The 21,762-nt window shown below is 41.9% G+C and overlaps 2 protein-coding genes across 8 annotated transcripts in view; one reads left to right on the forward strand and one right to left on the reverse strand.

Annotated features, from left to right (window-relative positions):
- Positions 1 to 2,684: 2,684 nt before the first annotated feature.
- On the reverse strand, positions 2,685 to 9,860 carry Trmt5 (tRNA methyltransferase 5). Of its 4 annotated transcripts, XR_003844243.1 has the most exons (6): positions 9,661 to 9,860; positions 7,305 to 7,945; positions 5,299 to 5,423; positions 3,678 to 4,329; positions 3,154 to 3,290; positions 2,740 to 2,986 (listed from the first exon to the last, which is right to left on the reverse strand). XR_003844243.1 is itself a non-coding variant. In XM_021202261.2 (5 exons), exons 1-5 carry the CDS (start codon positions 9,663 to 9,665, stop codon positions 3,208 to 3,210), a joined length of 1,506 nt encoding a protein of 501 aa, XP_021057920.1. In that variant the 5' UTR covers positions 9,666 to 9,860; the 3' UTR covers positions 2,685 to 3,207. The 4 variants fall into 4 exon arrangements, 3 of the variants coding, with proteins under 3 accessions (XP_021057920.1, XP_029396785.1, XP_029396784.1); XM_021202261.2 differs by having other exon boundaries at positions 2,685 to 3,290; XM_029540925.1 differs by lacking the exon at positions 9,661 to 9,860 and adding an exon at positions 9,499 to 9,579 and having other exon boundaries at positions 2,740 to 3,290.
- The window catches only part of Slc38a6 (solute carrier family 38 member 6), a 64,988-nt gene continuing 52,979 nt past the window's right edge, over positions 9,754 to 21,762 (forward strand). For 3 of the 4 annotated variants that reach the window (XM_029540926.1, XM_029540927.1, XM_021202386.2), the window contains exons 1-3: positions 9,754 to 10,009; positions 11,392 to 11,522; positions 14,545 to 14,618. In XM_029540926.1, the coding sequence (XP_029396786.1) occupies positions 9,902 to 10,009; positions 11,392 to 11,522; positions 14,545 to 14,618 (313 nt within the window). In that variant the 5' untranslated portion in view covers positions 9,754 to 9,901. The remainder of the gene's footprint in view (positions 10,010 to 11,391; positions 11,523 to 14,544; positions 14,619 to 21,762) is intronic. The other variant, XM_029540928.1, reaches the window with a different exon arrangement.

Below are 21,762 nucleotides of genomic sequence, written 5' to 3' on the forward strand. Positions count from 1 at the left end.
TTATCAGTTTCTAGGAGAGATATTATGAGTATATTTTAAAAGTTTCAAAAATAGCAAAAACCCTTTGAAGTTATACATTAAGAAAATGCTAATTTCAAGCACGGTGAGAAAAATTATCAATAATGTTTCCATGATGTTTGTAGAACATGATTTTAATATGTATCTGTTAGATCCATTTGGTTCATAACTTGTTAGTTTCAGTGTATCTCTGTTTAGTTTCTGTTTCCATGATCTGTCCATTGATGAGAGTGGGGTGTTGAAGTCTCCCACTATTATTGTGTGGGGTGTGATGTGTGCTTTGAGCTTTATCAAAGATTCTTTTATGAATCTTTGCATTTGGAGGATGGATGTTCAGAATTGACGGTTCATCTTGGTAGATTTTTCCCTTGACCAATATGAAGTGTCCTTCCTTATCCTTTTTGATAACTTTTGGTTGGAAGTTGATCTTATTAGATATTAGAATGGCTACTCCAGCTTGTTTCTTGGGACCATTTGCTTAGAAAATTGTTTTCCTACCTTTTACTCTGAGGTAGTGTCTGTCTTTGTCACTGAGGTGCATTTCCTATATGCAGCAAAATATTGAGTCCTGCTTATGTATCCAGTCTTTGTTAGGCTTTGTCTTCTTATTGGGGAATTGAATCCATTGATGTTGATATTAAGGAAAAATGATTATTACTTCCTGTTATTTTTGTTGTTAGAGGTGGAATTATGTTTGTGTGGCTATCTTCTTTTGGATTTGTTGAAAGATTACTTTCTTGCTTTTGTTCTAGGTTATAGTTTCCCTCCTTGTGTTGGTGTTTTCCATCTATTATACTTTGTAGGGCTGGATTTGTGGAAAGATACTCTGTAAATTTGGTTGTCATGGACTATCTTGGTTTCTCTGTCTATGGTAATTGAGAGTTTTGCTGGGTATAGTAGCCTGAACTGGCATTTGTGTTCTCTTAGGGTCTGTATGAGATCTGCCCAGGATCTTCTAGCTTTCATAGTCTCTGGTGAGAAGTCCAGTGTAATTCTGATAGGGCTGTCTTTATGTTACTTGATCTTTTTTCCTTACTGCTTTTAATATTCTTTGTTTAGTGCATTTGGTGTTTTGATTATTATGTGACAGGAGGAATTTTTTTTCTGGTTCCATTTATTTGGCATTCTGTAGGTTTCTTGTATGTTTATGGGTATCTCTTTCTTTGGGTTAGGGAAGTTTTCTTCTATAATTTTGTCGAAGATATTTTACTGGCCCTTTAAGTTGGGAATTTTCACTCTCTTCTACACCTATTATCCTTAGGTTTGGTCTTCTCATTGTGTCCTGGATTTTCTGGATGTTTTGGGTTAGGAGCTTTTCGCTTTCTGCATTTTGACTGTTGTGTCAATGTTTTCTATATCTTCTGCACCTGAGATTTTCTCTCCTATCTCTTGTATTCTGTTGATGATGCTTGCATCTATGACTCCTGATCTCTTTCCTAAGTTTTCTAACTCCAGGATTTTCTCCCTTTGTGATGTCTTTATTGTTTCTATTTCCATTTTTAGAACTTGGATGGTTTTATTTATTTCCTTTGCCTGTTTGTGTTTTCCTATAATTCTTTAAGGGATTTTTGAGTGTCCTTTTTAAGAGCTTCTAGCTGTTTACCTGTGTTCTCCTGTATTTTTTTAAAGGAGTTATTTATGTCCTTCTTAAAGTCCTCTGTCATCATCATGAGCATCATGAGAAGTGATTTAGATCCAAATCTTGCATTTCCAGTGTGATGGTGTATCCAGGACTTGCTATGGTGGGAGAATTGGGTTCTGATGTTGCAAAGTAACCTTGGTTTCTGTTGCTTATATTCTTATGATTGCCTCCTGCCATCTGATTATCTTTAGTGCTACCTGCCCTAGCTATATCTGACTGGAGCCTGTCCTTCCCATGATCCTGGTTGTGTCAGAATTCCTCAGAGTTCAGCTGTCTCTGGAATCTTGAGATCCTGGGTGTGTCAGAGCTCCAGGAGGTCAAGCTGCCTCTGGGACCCTGAGATCCTGGTGTGACCAAGATCCTGGGACCCGGGATCCTGGGTGTGTTAGAGCACCTGGGAGTGGAGTTTCTTCTTGGTGTTATAGGACTGGCTGCGGAGGTCAAACCCAAAGGCTGCTCAGGGCACTGGCCCAGACTGAATGGAACCCGTGCCACTGGTCTGGTGGAGTTCCCGGGACCTGTTGGTCCCAGTTACTTCCAGTGTTGGGGCAGATGTTGTGTCCTCTTCACCTCTGATTCTGTAGTCCTGGGCATATTAGAGTACCTGGGAGTGGATCTTCCTCTGGGTGTTGTGGGAGTGGCTGAGGAGTTTGCGCCCAAGGTCCAAAATGTTTTGATTTGTGTTAATGTGAAGTGTATAAACTAGGATATTTTGATTCAAATGTCAGTTGTATGAATGATTATACTATGGCTGTGCTTTATATTAAAGGAACCTTCACTCTAGACCATTATGTCCAGACTTGGTCTGGAAGATGTCCTTTTCTTATGCCTCATCTACATGATTTATATTACTTTTACAGAGAAGTTATATAATTACATTCTTCCACTGATAACTACAATGTAATTAAATGCCTTCCTAGTTAAGCAGAACATAATTACTCTGTCTTCAACAACTATCTTTCCAAGGGATAGACACTATTAAAAGAACATTTATCTAATAAAAATAGAAATAACTTGAATAATTCTTACATAATTTTCTAAGTTTATTAATTTTCACTTATTTTATATATGTGTATACATGAGTACTTCGGTGCATGCATGAGGTCAGAAGAAGACTTTCGGGATTCCTTCCTTTCCACATTGGTCCTAGGCAGCCTCAGGCCATCAGGCTTGGCAGCGAGTCCCTTCACCCACTGAGCCATCTGACTGGTCCATGCTGATTCTGTTTTAAAACTATGCTGAATAACAGCAGTGCACACTGGAAATTCCATCAGCTGGGAGGCTGAAGCAGGAGGATAGAGTTCCAAGCCTTGAATTACACAGATCCTGCCACAAAAAATAAAAAAAGAAAGGAAAAACAGATGGAAACAAAAATCAGTCTATACACTATACAAGTTCATCTTATTTCAGTTTACTTTGGTAATGTTCCATTTATAAGAGCAAACCATAAGTGTTCAATAACAAATATCTGAGTGTTAAAGTTTACATCTTACACATTATACTTCTTTACATAAAGTCTACTGGGGAGATGGAGAAAACATTTCAAACTAAGAATCTGATGCGATCTGTGGTTCTCCTGAGAAGGGGTCATCTGTCTTCTGCCGTTTAAGAGGTGGCTCTTGGACATTCTCTGTAACAAATTCAGAAAACCCATTTTAGAGCATTTTAACAGTTGCATACACTTTTTTAGAAAAGATTTTAAGATTTTTTTTTATTATTCAACTTAATAAATACTGCTATGGATTTATTGTTTTAACAAAACAATCCTTCTATTCAACTAAACCACATTCCTTGCTAAAAGTTCAAATATTCTAAACTAAGTGGCAAGGGGGTCACAAACAAAATGACTGACACTAGTTTAATTTCCCTACTTACAAATGCACACTTCCAAGAACACCTCCTACACACACACACACACACACACACACACACACACACACACAAACACACACCCCCACGACAACTCACAAGTTATGTTAAGGGTAGTACACTCCACACTTCATTGTGAAGAACTCACGTAGACTGAGGCCTTGGTTTCTGTAGAGTGTAGCAGCGGGAATCTGGAAGGTGATGCACAGCATCTCCTTGTTAGGGGCCACATTCCTTACGAGATGAACTGAACTACTGGTCTCCAAGGAAATGCCCAGCACAGCTTCCGCCTGCTGGCGAACATCCTTAGCAGGATCGCTATCTTTGGAGAAGCAGTAACAGTGCACTGTGGGGAGGAGCTCCGTGCTGCAAGGCTGCCCATCCAAAAGTGATCTGAAAACACTGAGAAACTCTATGGCCTTAGCTGGCAAGTTCATGACAATGTGGACAGAGGGTTTTGCTTCAGTTGACAGTCCTAGTCGAAGCATTAACTCTTCTCTGACTGGCCCTAGGATGAAGTCTTTTCCATCCATGTTAAAGACTTTCACTTTCTGGTCAACTTTATTCAGTTTACAATTGTGCAACAGCCATTTATGGGACTCAGGATTGAGATCATTGGCAAACACTGTGCAGTTTTTCCTTGCTGCTGGAATGGCAAAGGGCCCAACCCCAGCAAAAACATCAAACAAGACATCTCCAGGGTTGAGAAGTTCAGTGATCCGGCCATGTTCAGTAGAGAGACGAGGGTTCCAGTAGACTTTAGAGAAATCAAACTCATATGTGTAGTTGTTTTCTCGAACCTAAAAAGGGTTTCATGTTTTTAGTTAATCATACTGGGTTTAAAGTCTGTCCACTGAAACTGTAGGTTATGTACACATGAGAGCATACAAGTATCATAGGAGCAAATAACTTCACTTGATTATACCATTTCTGGGGCCAGTAAGTATCTTGTATTCACCCTTTTTCATGAGAAAAGTCAGCTCTTCAAAGTCAAACAGTTGTTACATTCTAAAGGGTCTTAAAACTGATTCCAATTCACATAAGGAATTTTGCAGAAAGGCCAACTAACTGGCTTTATGTCAACATGTAGAGAAAGAAAACAACAGGAAAATCTGAACCCATCTTATTGTAGGACACTTCCACACATCAAGCAAGTGTAACATTCAAGTTGCAAAAGGGAGACATAATCGAAGCATCATTAGAATTTGAGATATTCTATGTTTTTAGACAATTACTAAAATCTTGCACATTTCATGTCTATAAATTAGACATATCAAGTCCCTCATTTTATGAACAAAAAAAAATCAAAGACCAGAAAGTTCCTAACTTACACAAATCTGATATCTCTTTCTTCTGTTTCCTGGGGCCTTAATTTCACTGAGGTACATATCTCCCCTCTGACTGAACAGGATGCTCGGGCCAGTGCTGGAAACGTTTCTTAAGTTTCTGCCCCTGAAAGTACCCCAGGGGTAGCCTGGCAGGTGAAGTGTTTCATGAACATTTTGCACACTGTTCCATTGCTTATTCTGTCACCTAACTGTCCATGGGCAATTTATTTCAATACATCGAGAGCTAAAAACTCTTTAATGAAGGACTGTTCCAATATATCATTTTAGCAGAGTTCAACCAAATCCTCTTACAGTTTCTGTGAGCATAAGTTGCTCAGAGTCGCACACTACATTTCAGCTGTATTATGAATATGTACTGTACTGTCCTGAGTCTAAGCATCAGTCCTGCTGTTCACTTGGAGTTGGGAAACAGGGCAATACCTTGGTCAGCATATTTTCCTCTCCACACAGCACTTCCATTTGGAAATTTCGGTAAGTATTGTCAATGTTGCTGGTTTTATTTACTGCCGAGGTGATTCCTGGGTTTTTGTCAACCATAACTTGGCCTAAAAGGTGAAAATTCATGACTGTTTGTGAAACTAAAACTAAACAATTTAACATAAATGAATTACATTTTCTTTTGGTTTACAGATAAAAACTGTACTTGGTATGTGTAATTCTACCCACAATTCTAAAATTAAAGTACATACGGAAAATTTATGGATATCCTAAAAAAAAAAAAAAAAAAAATTGAGGGCTTGTGGTCTATTGTTTTTCCTCATTTTCCTTAAACATAGAAGCAAAAGCGTCGACCATATGAAACTAACAATGAAATGAGAAGCTGTCAAGACCCTGACAACAGTTGGCCCCAGAAATGCTAGAAAGCAAAGAAAGCCATATGCTTGTCCTGTTGGCTTCTTACCAAAGGTTTCTTTTGCTGTGGGACTGAAGCAAATGCCTACAGTTTAGAAATGTGTAAAAGCAAGCAATGTTTACAGCCAAGGAGTCACAGGTTCTTCAGAGGCTGACCTAAATTAAAAATGTTCTTCTACTTAAATTGATCTTTTAGTCAAACATTTATCCTAGCAGAAAGGCTACAAAGACAATAATATACATCAGAAATGACTTACTGTTATAACCTTTAATTAGGTCTCTATCTTTTTGTCAACACTTAGAAATTTTATAGAGCTCTATGGTCTCATTTCAAAAGGAAAGAACGTCGTTAAGTTAGAAAAATGTACTGAATATAAATTCGATGAAATACAATGAGATTATCAGAATTCAGAATATGTAAAATAATCAATGGCCGCCTTATTGTGTTCTGCTTATCATATCTGAACTCAATTAAAACTTTTTGAAGCAATGAACCTGTTCCCCCAACTCCTCCCAGACACACTTGACTTCCCTACCCACTCAACTTTGTGTCCCACCAGACAAGTCTGGTTTGTGTGACCCATATATTCATGGATGGGTTGTTTACTTCTAAGATATAAAAGTTAGTTTTAAATAAAATTTTAAAACATTAAAAGCATTTCTATAATTCCATAGGAAAGCCTTAGGGCTTTGGACTTGGTACGCCAGCTGAGCTATGTCTCCAGCCAGAAATGTTTTACCTTTAACCCTTATGCACCAGCACCATTTTAGAAGAAACATAAAGTTTTAAGTTAGGGTAGGCAGGTATTACATGAACGCCCACATCTGATCCTGAGCTGAGTCCCTACTGTGCAGTATTAATGTCTTTTGTCAATAAAGAGAGAGGACACAGAAGGGCATTATCAAGTCCAATCGATACAAAATACTGAATGCTACATTTTAAAGCTGGGAATAATTCCCACGTTTTGAAAATTACTGTATTAAAAAGAGTAACCTACAGAATGCATGTACACCAAGTATTTATATAAAATGTGATTTTGATTATCCTTCTATCCAAATAATAAAGGTTGTGGGTTTCCCTGGAGCTACAATAGTAAGGTGTACATAGCAGTTTCTAAAAGGCTAGGAACACTTAAAAAAGTTTTAAAGTGTTTAACATAAAGAAGAAGCTTAATTAGCTAAATTACTAGCTAAGACACTAACATTGCATATTTGACTCTGAAACACCAAACTTCAAAACCTCGTACTGACCACTGTCCCAAAGGCCTAATGGCTTTTTGGACCAAAAAGATTTTGTTCAATATAACAAAGGGGTTGGGGTGTGTGTGTGTGTGTGTGTGTGTGTGTGTGTAGAGGCCCAAAAGTCTCTGTCAACACTGCGACTACAAAGAAGATATTTCAAAATGCTTTTCAAAAAGGGGGAAGGTGCTTATGATTTGGTTTCAAATAAAAACTAAACTACCCTGCTTTTTTTTTTTTACCGTTTAAGTTAGCATTTGAAATAAAAAAATTAATCACTAAAATTAGAATGTCACTTTTTTTCTAGAATATGAATCTGACTATAATCCACCTACCAATTAAATGCTTGAACGGCAGCTGATGATCTCGGAGGTTCAGGTGTGCAATATGTCCAACCCTGCTGAATCCAGAGGTCACATCTTGACCTTCAGGAAGCACAGCTTTCAAAATTTCTTCTGACTTAAAATTTTCATATGTTAGTTCCAAGTTGTACTGGGATAGCTGTGGGCTGACATCAAGTTCTTTTAAAACACTGAGTTCTGCTTTGTCAAAGGAATCAACAGTAAGCATTCTGTAGGGGTCCAACATGATCAGCCTACTGTCTTCATCCTTGGGATCCTCAATCACTCGCTTTATGCCGGGGCGCTGCAGGGCTACTCTCCTGAGGGCTCGCATCAATCTGTTGACGACTTCTTTCCTCACCTTAAGCACAGGGATGGACACTGTCTTCTTAAAAGCTGCTCTATCAAGTTCTCTCATTCCTCGAACATCAGAGGGTGGTGAAAATAATTCACTATCTTTCACGCTTGCTTCTATTTCTGGCATGGTTGAGAATCCTTGTCTTTGACCCAACAAAAAAACAGTAGGTGCTTTCCTAAGTCTCGATAGCAGGGTAAACAAGAATATTGATTCACTGGGGTGACACCATTCCACTTGCAGAAGTCTTCTTGAGAATCCAAATGCCTTCCATAAGATTCTGGGGAAAATAACAACAAAACAAAAAACCACCAAACATCATCAAGCCGCACGTGAGCACATTAACAATGGCTTTTGAGAATGAAAATTTAAATTATCTTTCAAGTCACCTGCCAAGTGCGGACAAAAGGTTTGGATGGCAAGGGAGGGCAGTCTCTCTTGCAGGTTAGAATGATCACTGTCCCTGGTAAACAATACATTTGCATCTTCAGTCTATTTGCCCCTATAACAGAAAAATTAGTGGTCTAGCAACCTCCCTATACCCAAAAAACTCCGCTCACAATTTTCTACAGAACACACATAGAATAGAAAGTATGAAACTGGAGTTAAGGACATCTCTAAATGAAATGATCACTATATATGATGCCACTAACGGCAATATTTACTAGGATATTCTTAGGGAATCTTTTTATTTTATTTATTCTACAGGCTGTTGTATCAGAAACCGTGTTAAGAAGTTTGTAAGCTAAGGGGTAAGTTAATCACCCAAAGTTATGTGGCTGCTAAGTGGATCGGCAAGGCTTATAAAAGTTCATTAAGGTCTTAAAATGTAGCTCACTGGTAGAAAGCTTGCCTAGCGTGCATGTGGTCCTGGGGCCATCCCCAACATCACATAATATCAGGCATGGTGGTGCCTACCTGTAATCTCAGCATGAGGAAATAGAGAGGATTAAAAGTTCAAGGCTGCCGGGTGTGGTGGCTCACGCCTTTAATCCCAGCACTCGGGAGGCAGAGGCAGGTGGATTTCTGAGTTCGAGGCCAGCCTGGTCTACAAAGTGAGTTCCAGGACAGCCAGGGCTATACAGAGAAACCCTGTCTCGAAAAACCAAAAAAAAAAAAAAAAGTTCAAGGCCAGCCTGGGATGATGCATTTGAGACCAGACCTCTAAAAACAAAAAGCTTGGTTAAGAATGACCTGAAAGCTGAGGATGCAGCTTAGCTGGAAGAGTGTGTACCTAGCAAGCACAAGCAAATTCATGGGCTTTCAGCACTACATAACCTGGGCACGGTGGTGCAGGCACTCAGAAAGCAGATCAGAAGTTAAGGTCATCCTCCAGGCTGGTCTGGATACATGAGATTTGTCCCTTCCCACATGACCTTAGTATATTGTTAGGATTCTTTTCAGAATGTACTGCCATATGCCATGCCTATAACTAAAAGCTTCAGTATTTTGACAAGGCTTTACAGTATTGTCTGAAGCACAAGACTAGTGATTCATTTCATCTTTTAAAATACCAAGTAAATGGTAAAGGGTCCTGTTACAGAACCCTATACTATAAAACAGTTTAGTGTAGGTTTACACTAGTACTTAGTGAACTAGTACCGAGTGCTAGTTTACTCGCACTGCGTAAATGTAGGCGTCTGTTTTCCATTTGTAAAATGTGGATAAAACTAAGAAAAGATTTTTGTGGTACTGGGAACCTAATCCCGGGCACTTCTCATGCTAGCCAATCCTATCACTGGAGTGCACCAGCCCTCACCGTGCATTTGACCAGCCCCCTACCCTAGGGCTCCGACCTAGGCTTAGCGGCCGGTGGACGAGGAGATGAATGACCTGGTGGCCTTTTTGCGCTCCTTGGGCAAGAAAGAAGTGCACGAGTCCCGCCGCAGTACCGTCGGGTATTCTGCATCACCCGGGACATTACTGCCCCCTCACCAGCTGCACCTTTCCAGGTCCAGCGTCACCCGAGGCCGGCTTCAGCCCCGAACCCCTCACCTCATGCTCTGGTGCAGCAAGGAAATGGGTCGGCGGAGGCTGCTGACGTCATCACTGCTGGCCGCGAAGGCAGCATAGATTCGGACCCTGTGGACTCGCACCTCTCTTCCGGGCCCGCGATTTGCTACGAGAGCCCGGAAGGGCCAGGCCCGTAGCTCCGCCCCTGAAGCCGCTCAGCCGGGGCGCTTGGGGCTAGGGGAAGCGGTTCGGCGATTTACTTAGCAGTCGGTCGCGGAGCACCATGCAGGCGTCCCGGCACAGCATCCAAGCCGAGCCTAGCTGGTATGTCTCTGCCCAGCAGCCAGAGGAGGCGGTGGCTGCAGAAGAGTGGAGTCCGTTGCTAAGCAACGTAAGTGGGCTTTGCTAGCTGCGCTGGGTTACGGCGCGCTTCGGTATCCTCCAGGGCTTGCAAGAAGAGCCTTGGAGTGGAGGGGACTGACCCTAAGGTGGGGCCCGAACCACTGACCCCAGGCGAGTTTGGAATGTGGTAGCAGCATGGAGCACTCAGTCAGTTGTGAGAGGCTTGGAACACGGGCGGGATGAGCCACGGTTTTGTGACTCACCATTTTTTTGTGTCATTGTCGCGTCTGTTTTCTCTAGCCTTGTGAGGTCTTGCAAGAACATCACATGATGTTTCTTATCTAGATTTAATCATGGGGCCAAGAGGAAGGTGAGCTATAGGTACTTTGATATACAAGTCCCTGTAAGTGGAGACGAGAGGTCTCTGGTAATGTGCACATAGCTTAAACCTAACACCGGTGTAGTGGGCTGTGTGTGCCCCGGGGGGGCCCGCACCCTCTTCGATCCTGAATGTCCAGCCTAGGAGGGCCTCGGACATGCTAGAAGAGCTCCCTAACTCAGAGCAGCTTTCCAGTCCTGCCACTCCACTTTTTATGAATCCCTAGACTGTAACAGCTGATGGTTTTGCTTATGTTGTACCTGTAAGATATTCCTGATCATTCTTCTTGCTGGGAGGACTTAATTCATTAGGTATGTAAATAAAAGGTTAGTTTTGCGGTCCTTGAGGAGGAAGAGTTATGGACAGACGTTCCATGCTGACACTGGGATTCTTCAGGAAGCATGTGACTGAGGTCTGTTCCTTCTCTGGCGCTTACCCTATCTTGATCTCTTGAAATCACAAGGCCATGGCTCCCACTGAAGCCAGCTGGGCCCTGCACAGAAGGAAGGAAGTTTTCTGGAAGACTTGTTTCCTTGAGTTGCACCAATAGGTCAGAATGAAGGGAAAGGAACAAGTGTTGTGTCCAAATTTGCTTTTCCTTGGTATAATAACTCCTATGACGGGAAGCAACTTGGGAAGGGAACGGTTTATTTCATCTTACAGCTGCAGTCCGTCTTGAAGGAAAGTCGGGGCAGGAATCTGGAGGCAAAAACTGAAACGGAAGTTACGGAGGAAATACTGACTTGCCCCGTCTGGCTAGCTCAGTTTGCTTTCCTTTATCCCCAGGAAGGCTTGCTCAGTGATGCCACCACCTAAAACAGGCTGTGTCGTTCCACATCAATCAGGACAATCCTCACCACCCCCGGGCTAGCCTACAGGCCAGCCAGTCTCTTGAGGGCATTCTCCCAGTTGAGATCCCCTCTTCTCAAATGAGGCTAGCCTGTGTGTCATGGACAAAAGTGTCCACACAGTTCCTCAAGTGTGTAGAATGTCTCAACATACTTTAACTTCCTTCTTCAGGCATTTAATGTGGGCAAATGGTGTGTTTCCAGGAACCTCACAGGCAGGGATCCCCCGGTGCTTCGTTTGGTCTCTCCGTCTTTAATGTGATGAACGCCATCATGGGAAGCGGCATCCTTGGTTTGGCTTATGTGATGGCTAACACGGGTATCCTTGGATTTAGGTGAGGCCTGTTTCCATATTTTGTCATCACACGGCTCCATTTCGATAAGGAATTTTGATTCCAGAAGTTACCGGTTTTACAATTTCTAGTTGGATTATTTCTGAGGTTTTAATGCTGTTTTGTTCCCCTTGTGCCTGTCTGGTCTGTGCTTTGGAGGAATGCTACCTACAGTCATGCATTGCTTGAAGGGGTGGGCATTCACGTAGGAATATCAAGAAGGGAACCCAGGACTCTAAGATAGTGAGGGCACTAAAACAGCACCAGCAAAGCCAGACTCTGGTGTAAGAATCAGAACCTGTGGGCTTTAGGGCACAAAAAAGGAAGGGAAGGCCACTGAAAATTGTCCCTTTTGGGCAGGTTGTTTCTAGGGGAAGCTTTGGAGATAAGGTAAGTGGTTAGGATGTCATGTGATAGATAAGCACCTTTCCTGGTCAGGCATTACTAGGGTCCATAGGGCACTGAGGGTAAGGATCTAGAAAAAAAAAAAGTTACTTTATTTTAGGAATTGTTATTGTTTAACCAAAAGGGGGAGAGGATACCAAATGGAGTAGCCATGGCTAAAAGTTCTGAAGTGTGCGTGATCCTTATAGAGTATACTTAAACAAACCTAGATAGTAAAACCTTCCACACATCTATACAGTATTGCCTGCTGCTCATAGGCTAAAAATCACCTAATATAGTGCAATCCAGGTGCTAGTATAGTAAATGCTGTAGCAACTGTATTTTTTTTATCAACGCATACAAAAGATCCAGTGAAAGAAGAAACCTATTCCTGGATTGGACATGGTGCTGAGAGGAACTGGAGAAGTCATTTTAAGGGCCTTGTGTTTCGTTTTTCAACTTTTTGATTCTTGTTAGCCTAAAAAACAAACACACCATATAAAACTTTTCTTTCTATAAGTCCTTGTTTTATAAGCTTTTTAAAATTAATCTACTCTTATTCGCGTATTTTCCTTTTCTAACTTTTTCTTTAAAACTCAGACATAAGCACACCCACTACCTGAGAGCCAGGATCATTGCATCAGTTCACACCTTGCTCCTGGGGAGGCGTTTCGGGAGCAGGATACAGCTGCAGCCACATTGCCTGTAACAGCAAAACCTTTTCTGAAGCCCCTGAAGGACTGGTCCTGGTAGTTGGGATGTAGAGACAGGAAGATCGGGGAATTCAGAGGCTTCCTCAGCCATATAAGTTCAAGTGAGACCCTGCTTCAAAAAATAAACCAACAGCAACAACAATACAAAAGTATGCCCTAAAATCATGATTTTAAAGAATACAGTAGGGTAGTATAGTAAATACAGGAACCAAGGATTGTATTATTCTTAGTGGATATTCAGTACTAGGTGTAAAAGCATGTGTTATGCTTTATATGATTGGCAGTGCAACACTGCTTTCCCCAGCTTCACCATGAGCATGAATAATGTGTTCCCCATGACACAAGGATGACCATGTTATCTCTGAGACTTCATTGTTAACCCAGATAACATTGTGCAGTACAGGACTGATGTTGATTTTTATTAACCTAAAAATGTGGCTAATTAAAAAAAAAAAAAAACACTTGATCTACAACTGATTTATAATTTTAAAAAGTCTCTTATTCAAGCTTATTTGTGTCAGGCTGGCCAATGTAAATCAAAACTTATCAGTTATGCAAGTTAACAGCAATTTTTTAAGGTGCAAATAAAATATCCTTCTCCCGTCTTCAGCTGCTAAATAAGACTTCTTTAACGTCTGGAGCCCGGCATTATGTTCTGGGCTTATTTTCAAGAGTTAGTACTGTTCTATTGCTGTGACTACACGGCGTGACCAAGGCAGCTTATAGAAGAAAGCATTTAATGGGGGCTTGCTTACAGTGTCAGAGGGTAAGCATTGTCCTGCTGGTCAGTGTAGCTGGGGAGTGTTAGGTTACAGACAGGCCTGCATGGCACCTAGCAGGAGCTGGCAGCATACATTTCTGATCCTCCTACAGGAGGCACTGAACAAGACGAACCTCCAAACCTTTCCTGATTCGGTCGCTCAGTGAGCCTGGTGTGAGCCCGTGGGGGCTGTTTTCATGAATCCCAGCCAGTTCCCCAGGGCTGCTGTTGTTCACATAGCTTTGTATGTTCGTTGCTTTACTGCCGTCACTGGTTTCCATGGCGGGTGTCCATCTCTCTGGTCTCAGACATGAAATCCTTTAGCACCAGATCTCTGAGCATCTAGCGCCAGGTCCTGGTGCTTGTTTAGTCAGTAGAGGCCAACTTAAAATGCAGTCTTACTTAGTTTCTTCTCTTTATTTCCAAATGTCTTAATAAGCCAAATGGCTTCTAAGCAGCCCACCCTGCTTTCGTTGGTGTTGTCAGACTGTAATTTGTGAGGTCTCTGATGGCGGCTTCCTGAATGCTTGTTACTTATCAGTATGTATTCAGTGCCTCACAAAGAGGACTTCTGTGCCTTTGCTATGGTGCACTGGGGACATGGGTTTTGCTAGAACCCTGCCTTGCCAGGATCTTTCAGAGAATAAGCAAGAATTATTTATGTCGTTTATTTTCTCAGTGTTTACATGGGTTTTTAGATTATGTCTTTAGAAATGTGTTAATTGAGTTGTTCAGGGGTTGAGCTGGAAATAGTGCAGGAATCGTCAGTTTGATATTACAGGTAAAGCCATGGTTAAAGGGCCCACATCACTGGAAGAGGAGGGAATTGGGGAAATGGGGCAGGAGGAAGTCATTGAGACTTAGAACAGGAAAAAGTAGTCACTAAAGGGGAATATATAAATCACTGAGTGCTGAAATGCAGTCAGCCATCAGTGCAAAGTGAGGGATTTGTGTTTTAAGTAAGGTTTATTTCTTTCTGATTTCTCTTTTCATTTTAAAAGCATTTTATTTTGACGTAAGTACAGCTTGGTAAATACAAAACAGTGATTTCTTTGATGTCTGCAGTTCGCTACTCAGGATCAGTCCCTAGGAGCATCTGACTGAAGAAATGAAGGATCATGAAAAAGCAAGCTTGGGGGAAACCTAACCACGTTCTTTTATGTTTTAGTTTCCTGCTGCTGTTCGTTGCTCTCCAGGCTTCTTACTCAGTCCATCTCCTGCTTGCCATGTGCATCCACACCGGTGAGTAGCACCCACGCTGTCTCACCTGACCAGCCTCGTGCCTAAGAAGTGAATGTCTCCCATCTGATGTGTGAGAGTCAAATGGAAAGCATACACATTTAGCAAGCACAAACAGGCCCCAGGCTTGGAACTCCAGCACCCCCCCCACCCCAAGAGTCTCATTTCCAATGCACATACGTCATTAATGGTGGGCTGATTGGTTTTGTCTTCTCATGCTAAGGACAAAAGCTGCCATTGTTTGTTCGTTGTTGGGTTTTGTTTGTTTTGTTTTGTTTCCCAGAGACAGGGTTTCTCTGTGTAATCCTAGCTGTAGGAACTTGCTCTGTAGACCAGGCTGGCCTCAAGCTCAGACCCATCTGCCTCTGCCTCCTCAGTGGTGGAATCAAAGGTGCGCCACCACCTCCCCAGAGAAAGCTGGTGTTTGATCACCTGCTCTCTCTTAGCTTTGAATTAAGTTTGTGTTGCAGGTCAACACCAGCTTTACCTCTGCAGGGTGGAACTCTCTTTGTTCTCACTGGTTTGGTGGCTTTCAGACTTACAGAGGCAGCATTCGGGCTCCAGATAGATTTTGGTGGTGGTGGTGGTGTTGGATTTTTGTTTGTTTGTTTGTTTTTGGGTTTTTGTTTTTTGTTTTGTTTTTTTGTTTTTTGTTTTTGTTTGTTTGTTTGTTTGTTTGTTTTTTGGACAGGGTTTTTTTGTGTAGCCCTGGCTGTCCTGGAACTCACTCTGTAGACCAGGCTGGCCTCAAACTCAGAGATCCACCTGCCTCTGCCTCCCAAGTGGTGGGATTAAAGGCATGCATGTTTAAAGTGCGGTTATTCTAGGGCCCAAACAAATGAGAACCATAAAGGTATTGTTTTGAGATTTTGAGACTTTTGAGATCAGAGTTCTAAAACAGCCATTCCACTTTATTTTCCTTGCCTGTGGGTCAGAAAAACCTCTTTTGTTGCCTAATGAGCAGATTTGGTAACAAACCAACTCGGTAATTCTTATGCAAAATCAATTTAGAATCCAGAGCACAGAGCTATGGCTTCTACCAGAAGCTGGGTGGTGTTGACTGGCAGACTTAATGCTTGCTTCTGCCTTCAGGGCAAATGTACAAACTGATTAAAAAACAAACAAACAAAACCCCACAGAAGACAGTGTAAGGTGGCTGTTATAACGGCATGTTACTGTGAACTCAGGAATAATAAGCATTTAGATAGCATTTGTAAATCCTGCCAGGAATATCAGTCACGCAGTTTCCCTTCATCACATGGAAAAGGTTCTTTAAATCAGGATAATTCCTCTAGCACTAATAGATTATTTCAATACATGCTGTTAAAAGATGAAGACTTGACTCAACTGTGCAACAGTCAGTTTTAGTGTAATTATTTGGGACTAGTATTTAAATTGATAGAATTTTAAAAGTAATATTAATTTTATCCTTCAGAGCATTTAACCTTAATCTTCTGACACTGTTGTTAACTATGGGACACATGAAGTGAAAACATCTGTTTTTCTTTCCTTTTCCTCTTCTCTTCTCTGTAGCTTGCTTGGGTCCTGAACTAACCTCTCCAAGGCTCTCCACTCACACTGCTGCCCTGTCCACACTGATTGCTCAGTCCCTGTAAGGCACTCGCTCAGTGGAGGTAGGCTCCTGTGACACTGCAGAATGGTGTGTGGTTATCTCCCTCTCTGTTGGGTGACTACCATAAAGGGGTATTATGTTCAAGTTAGAATCACTGGTCAGGAAAAAGAGTTAAAATCTTTCTAAGAGATAATGTCATTTGTGTTTTGTTTGTTTGTTTGGCTTTTGTCTAGAGTTAAAAGGTGAAGAGAAAACTTGATGTATATAAAAGGAAAGGATCTTTTCACGTGCAACTGTTTTACTTGAAATTTTAAGCAGCATTGCATTCTGTCTGTAGGGCCTTGGGAACGGAGGAGGCACGTCAAGGTGCCACATGCCCCCAGCCTTACTTCGTTGATTGTGCAATGATCTCGACAACACTTTCCTCCCAGGATCGTTCTGAGAATGAAGCAAAAACATGAATATAAGATGTAAGAATGTAATGAATGGTGAGCTCTTTGGGAAAGAATCTCAAAGAACTGCACAGTCTTACGCATGATGTAATCTCAGAAGTACTGGCTGCTGGTCATTGTGTGAAAACACAGCTCATGCTCTGGGATTAGAACAATTGCCCTCCCTCCTCTGGCCTCCACATTACCATCAGCAGATGGGACCCAGTGTTCTGGGGCAGTGTACTGCTTCTGGCTCCTCCTCCCCACTGCAGCACTGCACACTGTGTCATTGCCATTAGAGGGCAATGCGCCTTCAGAGCCGCTGGTTTAATGATAGTGCAGTGTTTATCTCACGTCAGTAACTTTAGGAATCTCGTTTATCTCTATACCCCAGACTCTGACCCATGGGTTCACTGTCTATTCTATGGCCTCATCTTTTACTGTTTTCCAACTCCCCAGATCATGGTACATAGCGCTGGGCAGTAGATTAGCCCTTGCATCCAGATCTGTAGGGAGCAGGAAGGAAGAAAACTAGAAGGGGCCTGGTGTGGGCTTTTGTCACTTCTCCAACAGGACCACACCCTCTAGTATTTTCCAAAGAATTTTACCAACTGGAAACCAAACATTCAAATAATGAGCCTATGGGGGCATTCTCATTCAAACTAGCATGTTACCTCTGATTGGCCTAAAAAGAAACTAACTTTCTTATTTATTTATTTATGAATTTTATGTATGTGGGTGCTTTGTTGCATGTATGTCTACATGCCACAAGAAGGCATTGGATCATAAACTGTGATGTAGTTGCTTGGAATTAAACTCAGAACCTCTGGAAGAATAGCCAGTGCTCTTAAGTGCTGAGCCATCTCTCCAGACAAGCCTGGAACTTCCTATGTAGCCCTGACTGGCCTCATACTGACAGAGTTCCACCTGCTTCTGCCTCCTAAGTGTTGAGATTAAAGGCATGCCCTGACACGCCCTGCTCTCAGTCACTTTCTTATGTGCAGTGAAAACCCAAGCCTCTTTAAGAACAACATTGATTGTGTGCTCAGCAGTGTCATAAGAGATCCACATGTGTATCCTAACAACTGCATCAGCTAGACTTTTGTCATCTGTGTTAGAGGCTGGCAAAAGGAAACAGTAAAAGATGAAGTGGATTCCTGCAGGCTGCATAGTCCATTGGTTGGTTAGAACTAATCTTGCATGTCATAGCATGTCGTACCAAGTGGTACATAGTCTGTGCCGTTTCCCACCATACAAACCTTGAAGCTTAATTCTGGAGGAAGTAAAGGGAAACTCTGTGTTTGACTCTGGGTCATCCTGGAGGTAGACCTCAAGTGAGACTGTACAGGCTGAGGAAGGGGCGCATTAGCAGAAGGCTGGCGTGGCCATCTCCTCTCACACGGATTGGAGGATGCTTTGTATAGAAATTGTTCTGCCCAAAATACAATACCTCCAGCTACAAATAACTGGAGGGTGGGAGAGCTTTCAAGAAAGGCATGACTTCTTCCTGTGACTGAGCCTGTCAGTCGGAAGTCAGAGCTTCCATTTACCCTTTAAGTGCCTCACAATTTGTCAACAGATAGCTTCGTAGTGCGAGACAGTTCAGAGAATGATTTGTGCTAAAACAGCCACAAAAGAAATACAGAAACAACAGTGAGATACCTTCGTAAACATATGCAAATGACAGATCCAAATCAGTGTCCCAACAGATGCTAGGAAGGCTGGGGACAAGAGGAACGGGCTTCTCAGCCACCCTGGAAGGAGACCAGCAGGCCTTTGTGGTTATTTATTCTTATAAAACCATACTTGTACCACAGGGTCTGGCAGGCTTATTCCTCTTGGCATTGATCCAAAGACTTAGGTCTACACAAAACTTGCATATATAATGCCAAATTTTGGGAGTACCCAAATACCCTTCAGTAGATGAATGCCCAAGTGAATGGTGACATTGAAACAACAGAAAATTATTTTCTACTAATAAGAAATGAACCACCAAGCCCTGAAGTGACATGGAGGACTCATAAAAGCAAATTATCAGGTAAAAGAAACCATATGCTGCAAGAGCCCTGCTTGCAGGTGTGTATACACAGAGAGTGAAACCAGCCTCGTGGGGATAATCTATGCCCTTTGTTGTGGCATTATTCACAATGGTGAAACATAGAAACACCCTGTATGTCTTTCAGTTGAAGAATATAGGTAAAGAAGCACTAATCTGTATGTATATTGGAATATTGTCCTGCCTTTAAAAACGGGCTAAAAAGGGGGGAGTGTTCCCAGTGACAGGAGCACAGAGGAGCCTGGCAGACATCATGATAACGATAAAGTGAGATAAGGCAGACGGGAAGAAAATCGCGTGTTCTCACATGTGGACACTAACAAGGCAGCTAAGAAGCAGGGTGAAACTGTTTCCCAGGGATACAGGTAGGGGAGGGGGAGGATGGGGAGTTCCTGATTGAGGGACACAGGATGTGGAGTCTGGAAATATGATGCACAGCATGTTGGTCGTAGTGAATATCAAGGTTATTGGAAATTTGCCAAGAGAATAAAGAGGGGCAGAAGGGGGGAAGGAAAGGTTGAATGGATATGATTATTTCCTTGAATATCATAGTTTAATGTATATCAAAACATGTTGAACACTTTAGATATACATAATTAAGAGAAAGAAGAGAGCAACCAGAAAAGATTGTGCATGCTTTGGTTTTAGCTATATGACCTTGTAGAAAGGCAAAACCATGAAGAGTAAAGGAGTCAGCGGTTAGCAAGGGTTAGGGGGAAGGATGATTGAACAGGAGAATATTTGAGGCAGAGGGAAGGTGTCATGTGACAGCATAGTGGTGAATATACACTCATCAAGATCCGTAGACTGACTGTGTAGTGCCAAAGGGGAACCTTCAGGGCAACTGTGGATTGGTTTTGTATGATGTTGATGGGCTGAGCTCCTTGATAATAACGGATGTGCCACTGTATAGCAGGAAGGTAGTGTTGTATGTGGGGCAGACGATGTATCACAGTCTTACACTTTATTAATTTTGCTGAGATCCTACAAACAATCTAAAAATATAATCTGTTATAGAAAAGCAAATGGTGAGAGAGAATAAATACAGGTACAACATGAAGAGTAAAAATTACTAATAAAAGCCCATAAGGCCTCAGTCTACGTAAAGAACTACAGGCAACTGAGGAATTTGGAGAGAGGGAGAAACCATCTTCCCCAAGGAAGAACACACCAATTGATTATCCAATACCAAATGGTCATCCAGAAACATCATCATATGTTTATATCATTCTATAAACTGAGATGATTGTATTTGTATATTTAAAAATATATATGTATATGCATATGCTATAAGAGTATGTAACAACAATAAATGGGGGAAGAGGCCATGAACAAGAAGGGGTAAATGAGAGGGAGGAAAGGAAGGGATGGGGAAGTGATGTTGCTAACTACAATAGCAAGGAAAAAAACAGTTCTTAAAAAGGAACAGCAAACAAGGGTCTCTTCTAATCTAGAATAAAAACATGCACTCTAAGATGTGAAATAATAAATAATGCATCTGTAAAATAACAAGAAAATAATATCAAAAGGTATCTAGAAGCCACGAGTGCCATAGAAGTTAGAGAAAACATGAAAAGGGGAAGAGGGGAGAAGAGAAGGAAGGAAAGAGAAAACAAAATAAAATTACTTTTGTAGTCAGATTGGAACACTTAATTTCCAGGGATTGTCACAGAAAGAATAAACAGCTTGAAAATGAGAGAAGAGATTACTACCATACTGCCTTGAATGTGCCCAATTTTCACCTGAAAATGAAAGAAAAAAAATTAGAGCAGTCCAGGAGACCAGCATGCAAAGTGCATAGAAGGGGATAAATGGAAAGGCAGGGAGTTATCAACAGAATAACACAGAAGAGCTGGTGTAACTTAAGAAAACAAGTTTCCACAATAACATGTTCCTTCTAGAAGGTCATTGTGAAATAATTCACACTAAATGTATTACAAATGATGGGAAAGCCAGTTTTAAAAGATGGTATCTGAAAAGTTTACACAGAAGAGACAAAGAAACAGGGAGGTGGCTGTTGGTTAGAAGTGCCTCTTATAAAAGCCTGGACCATAGCACCCTGGTGGCTGTAACTGCCAGCCTGTCCAAAACGCCCAGGATCTGGCTTCTGCAAAAAAGTGCCTCCAAGGAACGAGGCAGATGGCACTAGGGGAGGATCCCCAGTGGTTTCATCTGCCTTTTACATGCAGTGTGTGCATCCATGGAGAGGTGTGTACACCCACGGAGAGGTGTGAGTGCATGACATACACACACCTCAAACATACAAACAAAGAGATAAAAATCAAGACGTAGCAGTTTTTATAGGAGTTATAAAGTGGATTGTATACCAGTCTTTTTGCAATTCTTGGAAAAGATGATTGTAAACTAGAATTCCATTCCCAGCCAAACTCATGGGAACGTGGTTTCAGTAATGACATTTCATACATGTCATGTCTGAGAAACAATCCCTCCAGTATACCTACGTAATAAGCAGTTTAAGAGTGGAGGATGCTCGCCAGAATTCAGGAGTAACAGAAATGAGGAATCAGGAGAGAAGGGAAGGAAACTCCCAGGACAGCAGATCCAAGCACCAGTGCGCTTTTCACAGAAGCGTAGCACTGCTGCCAGGNCATTCTGCACTCAGCATCCTTTGCGGGTGGCAGCTCTAATTTCCACCATCTGACCTTGAGTAGATGAGAGGTAGGTTGGTATAGAAGTCTTGGGGATGGAATCAAGGCAGGCAGTATGCAGAGTCAGGAGTGANGTCCGAGTGGTAGTGAAGGTGAAGGAACGNAGGTTTGGGCCATGTGGGCCACTGAGCAGGGCCANTAGTGGAACACAGAAGGCAGAGGTGACTCAAAATTAAAAGTAAGTTCAGTTTCGAATAAATGGACTTTGAAGTATGTGTGGGTGGAATGGTCTGCACTCTGAAGTATAGGATAGAGGTTCATTGCTTCAGTATTCTTTTATCTGTTAAGGGTACGGGAATAATCAGACAAGGGCANGAGCAAATGATTCATGCTCTGCTGTGCCTGATATGGGGACTAGGTGAGAAGTCTGGGGGCAAGCAAGGAGGAAAGTGTGGGTACTGTTGGAGGGACGGGAGTT

Source organism: Mus pahari, chromosome 7 (assembly GCF_900095145.1).
Source record: "Mus pahari chromosome 7, PAHARI_EIJ_v1.1, whole genome shotgun sequence".
In the NCBI taxonomy this organism is placed as follows: Eukaryota; Metazoa; Chordata; class Mammalia; order Rodentia; family Muridae; genus Mus; species Mus pahari.

Coding starts and splice junctions, on each gene's coding strand:
- Trmt5 (XM_021202261.2), bottom strand. Junction 4,330..5,298: donor AGGAAAATATGCTGACCAAG/GTATTGCCCTGT, acceptor AACCCTTTTTAG/GTTCGAGAAAACAACTACAC. Junction 3,291..3,677: donor AAACCAAGGCCTCAGTCTAC/GTGAGTTCTTCA, acceptor AATTTGTTACAG/AGAATGTCCAAGAGCCACCT.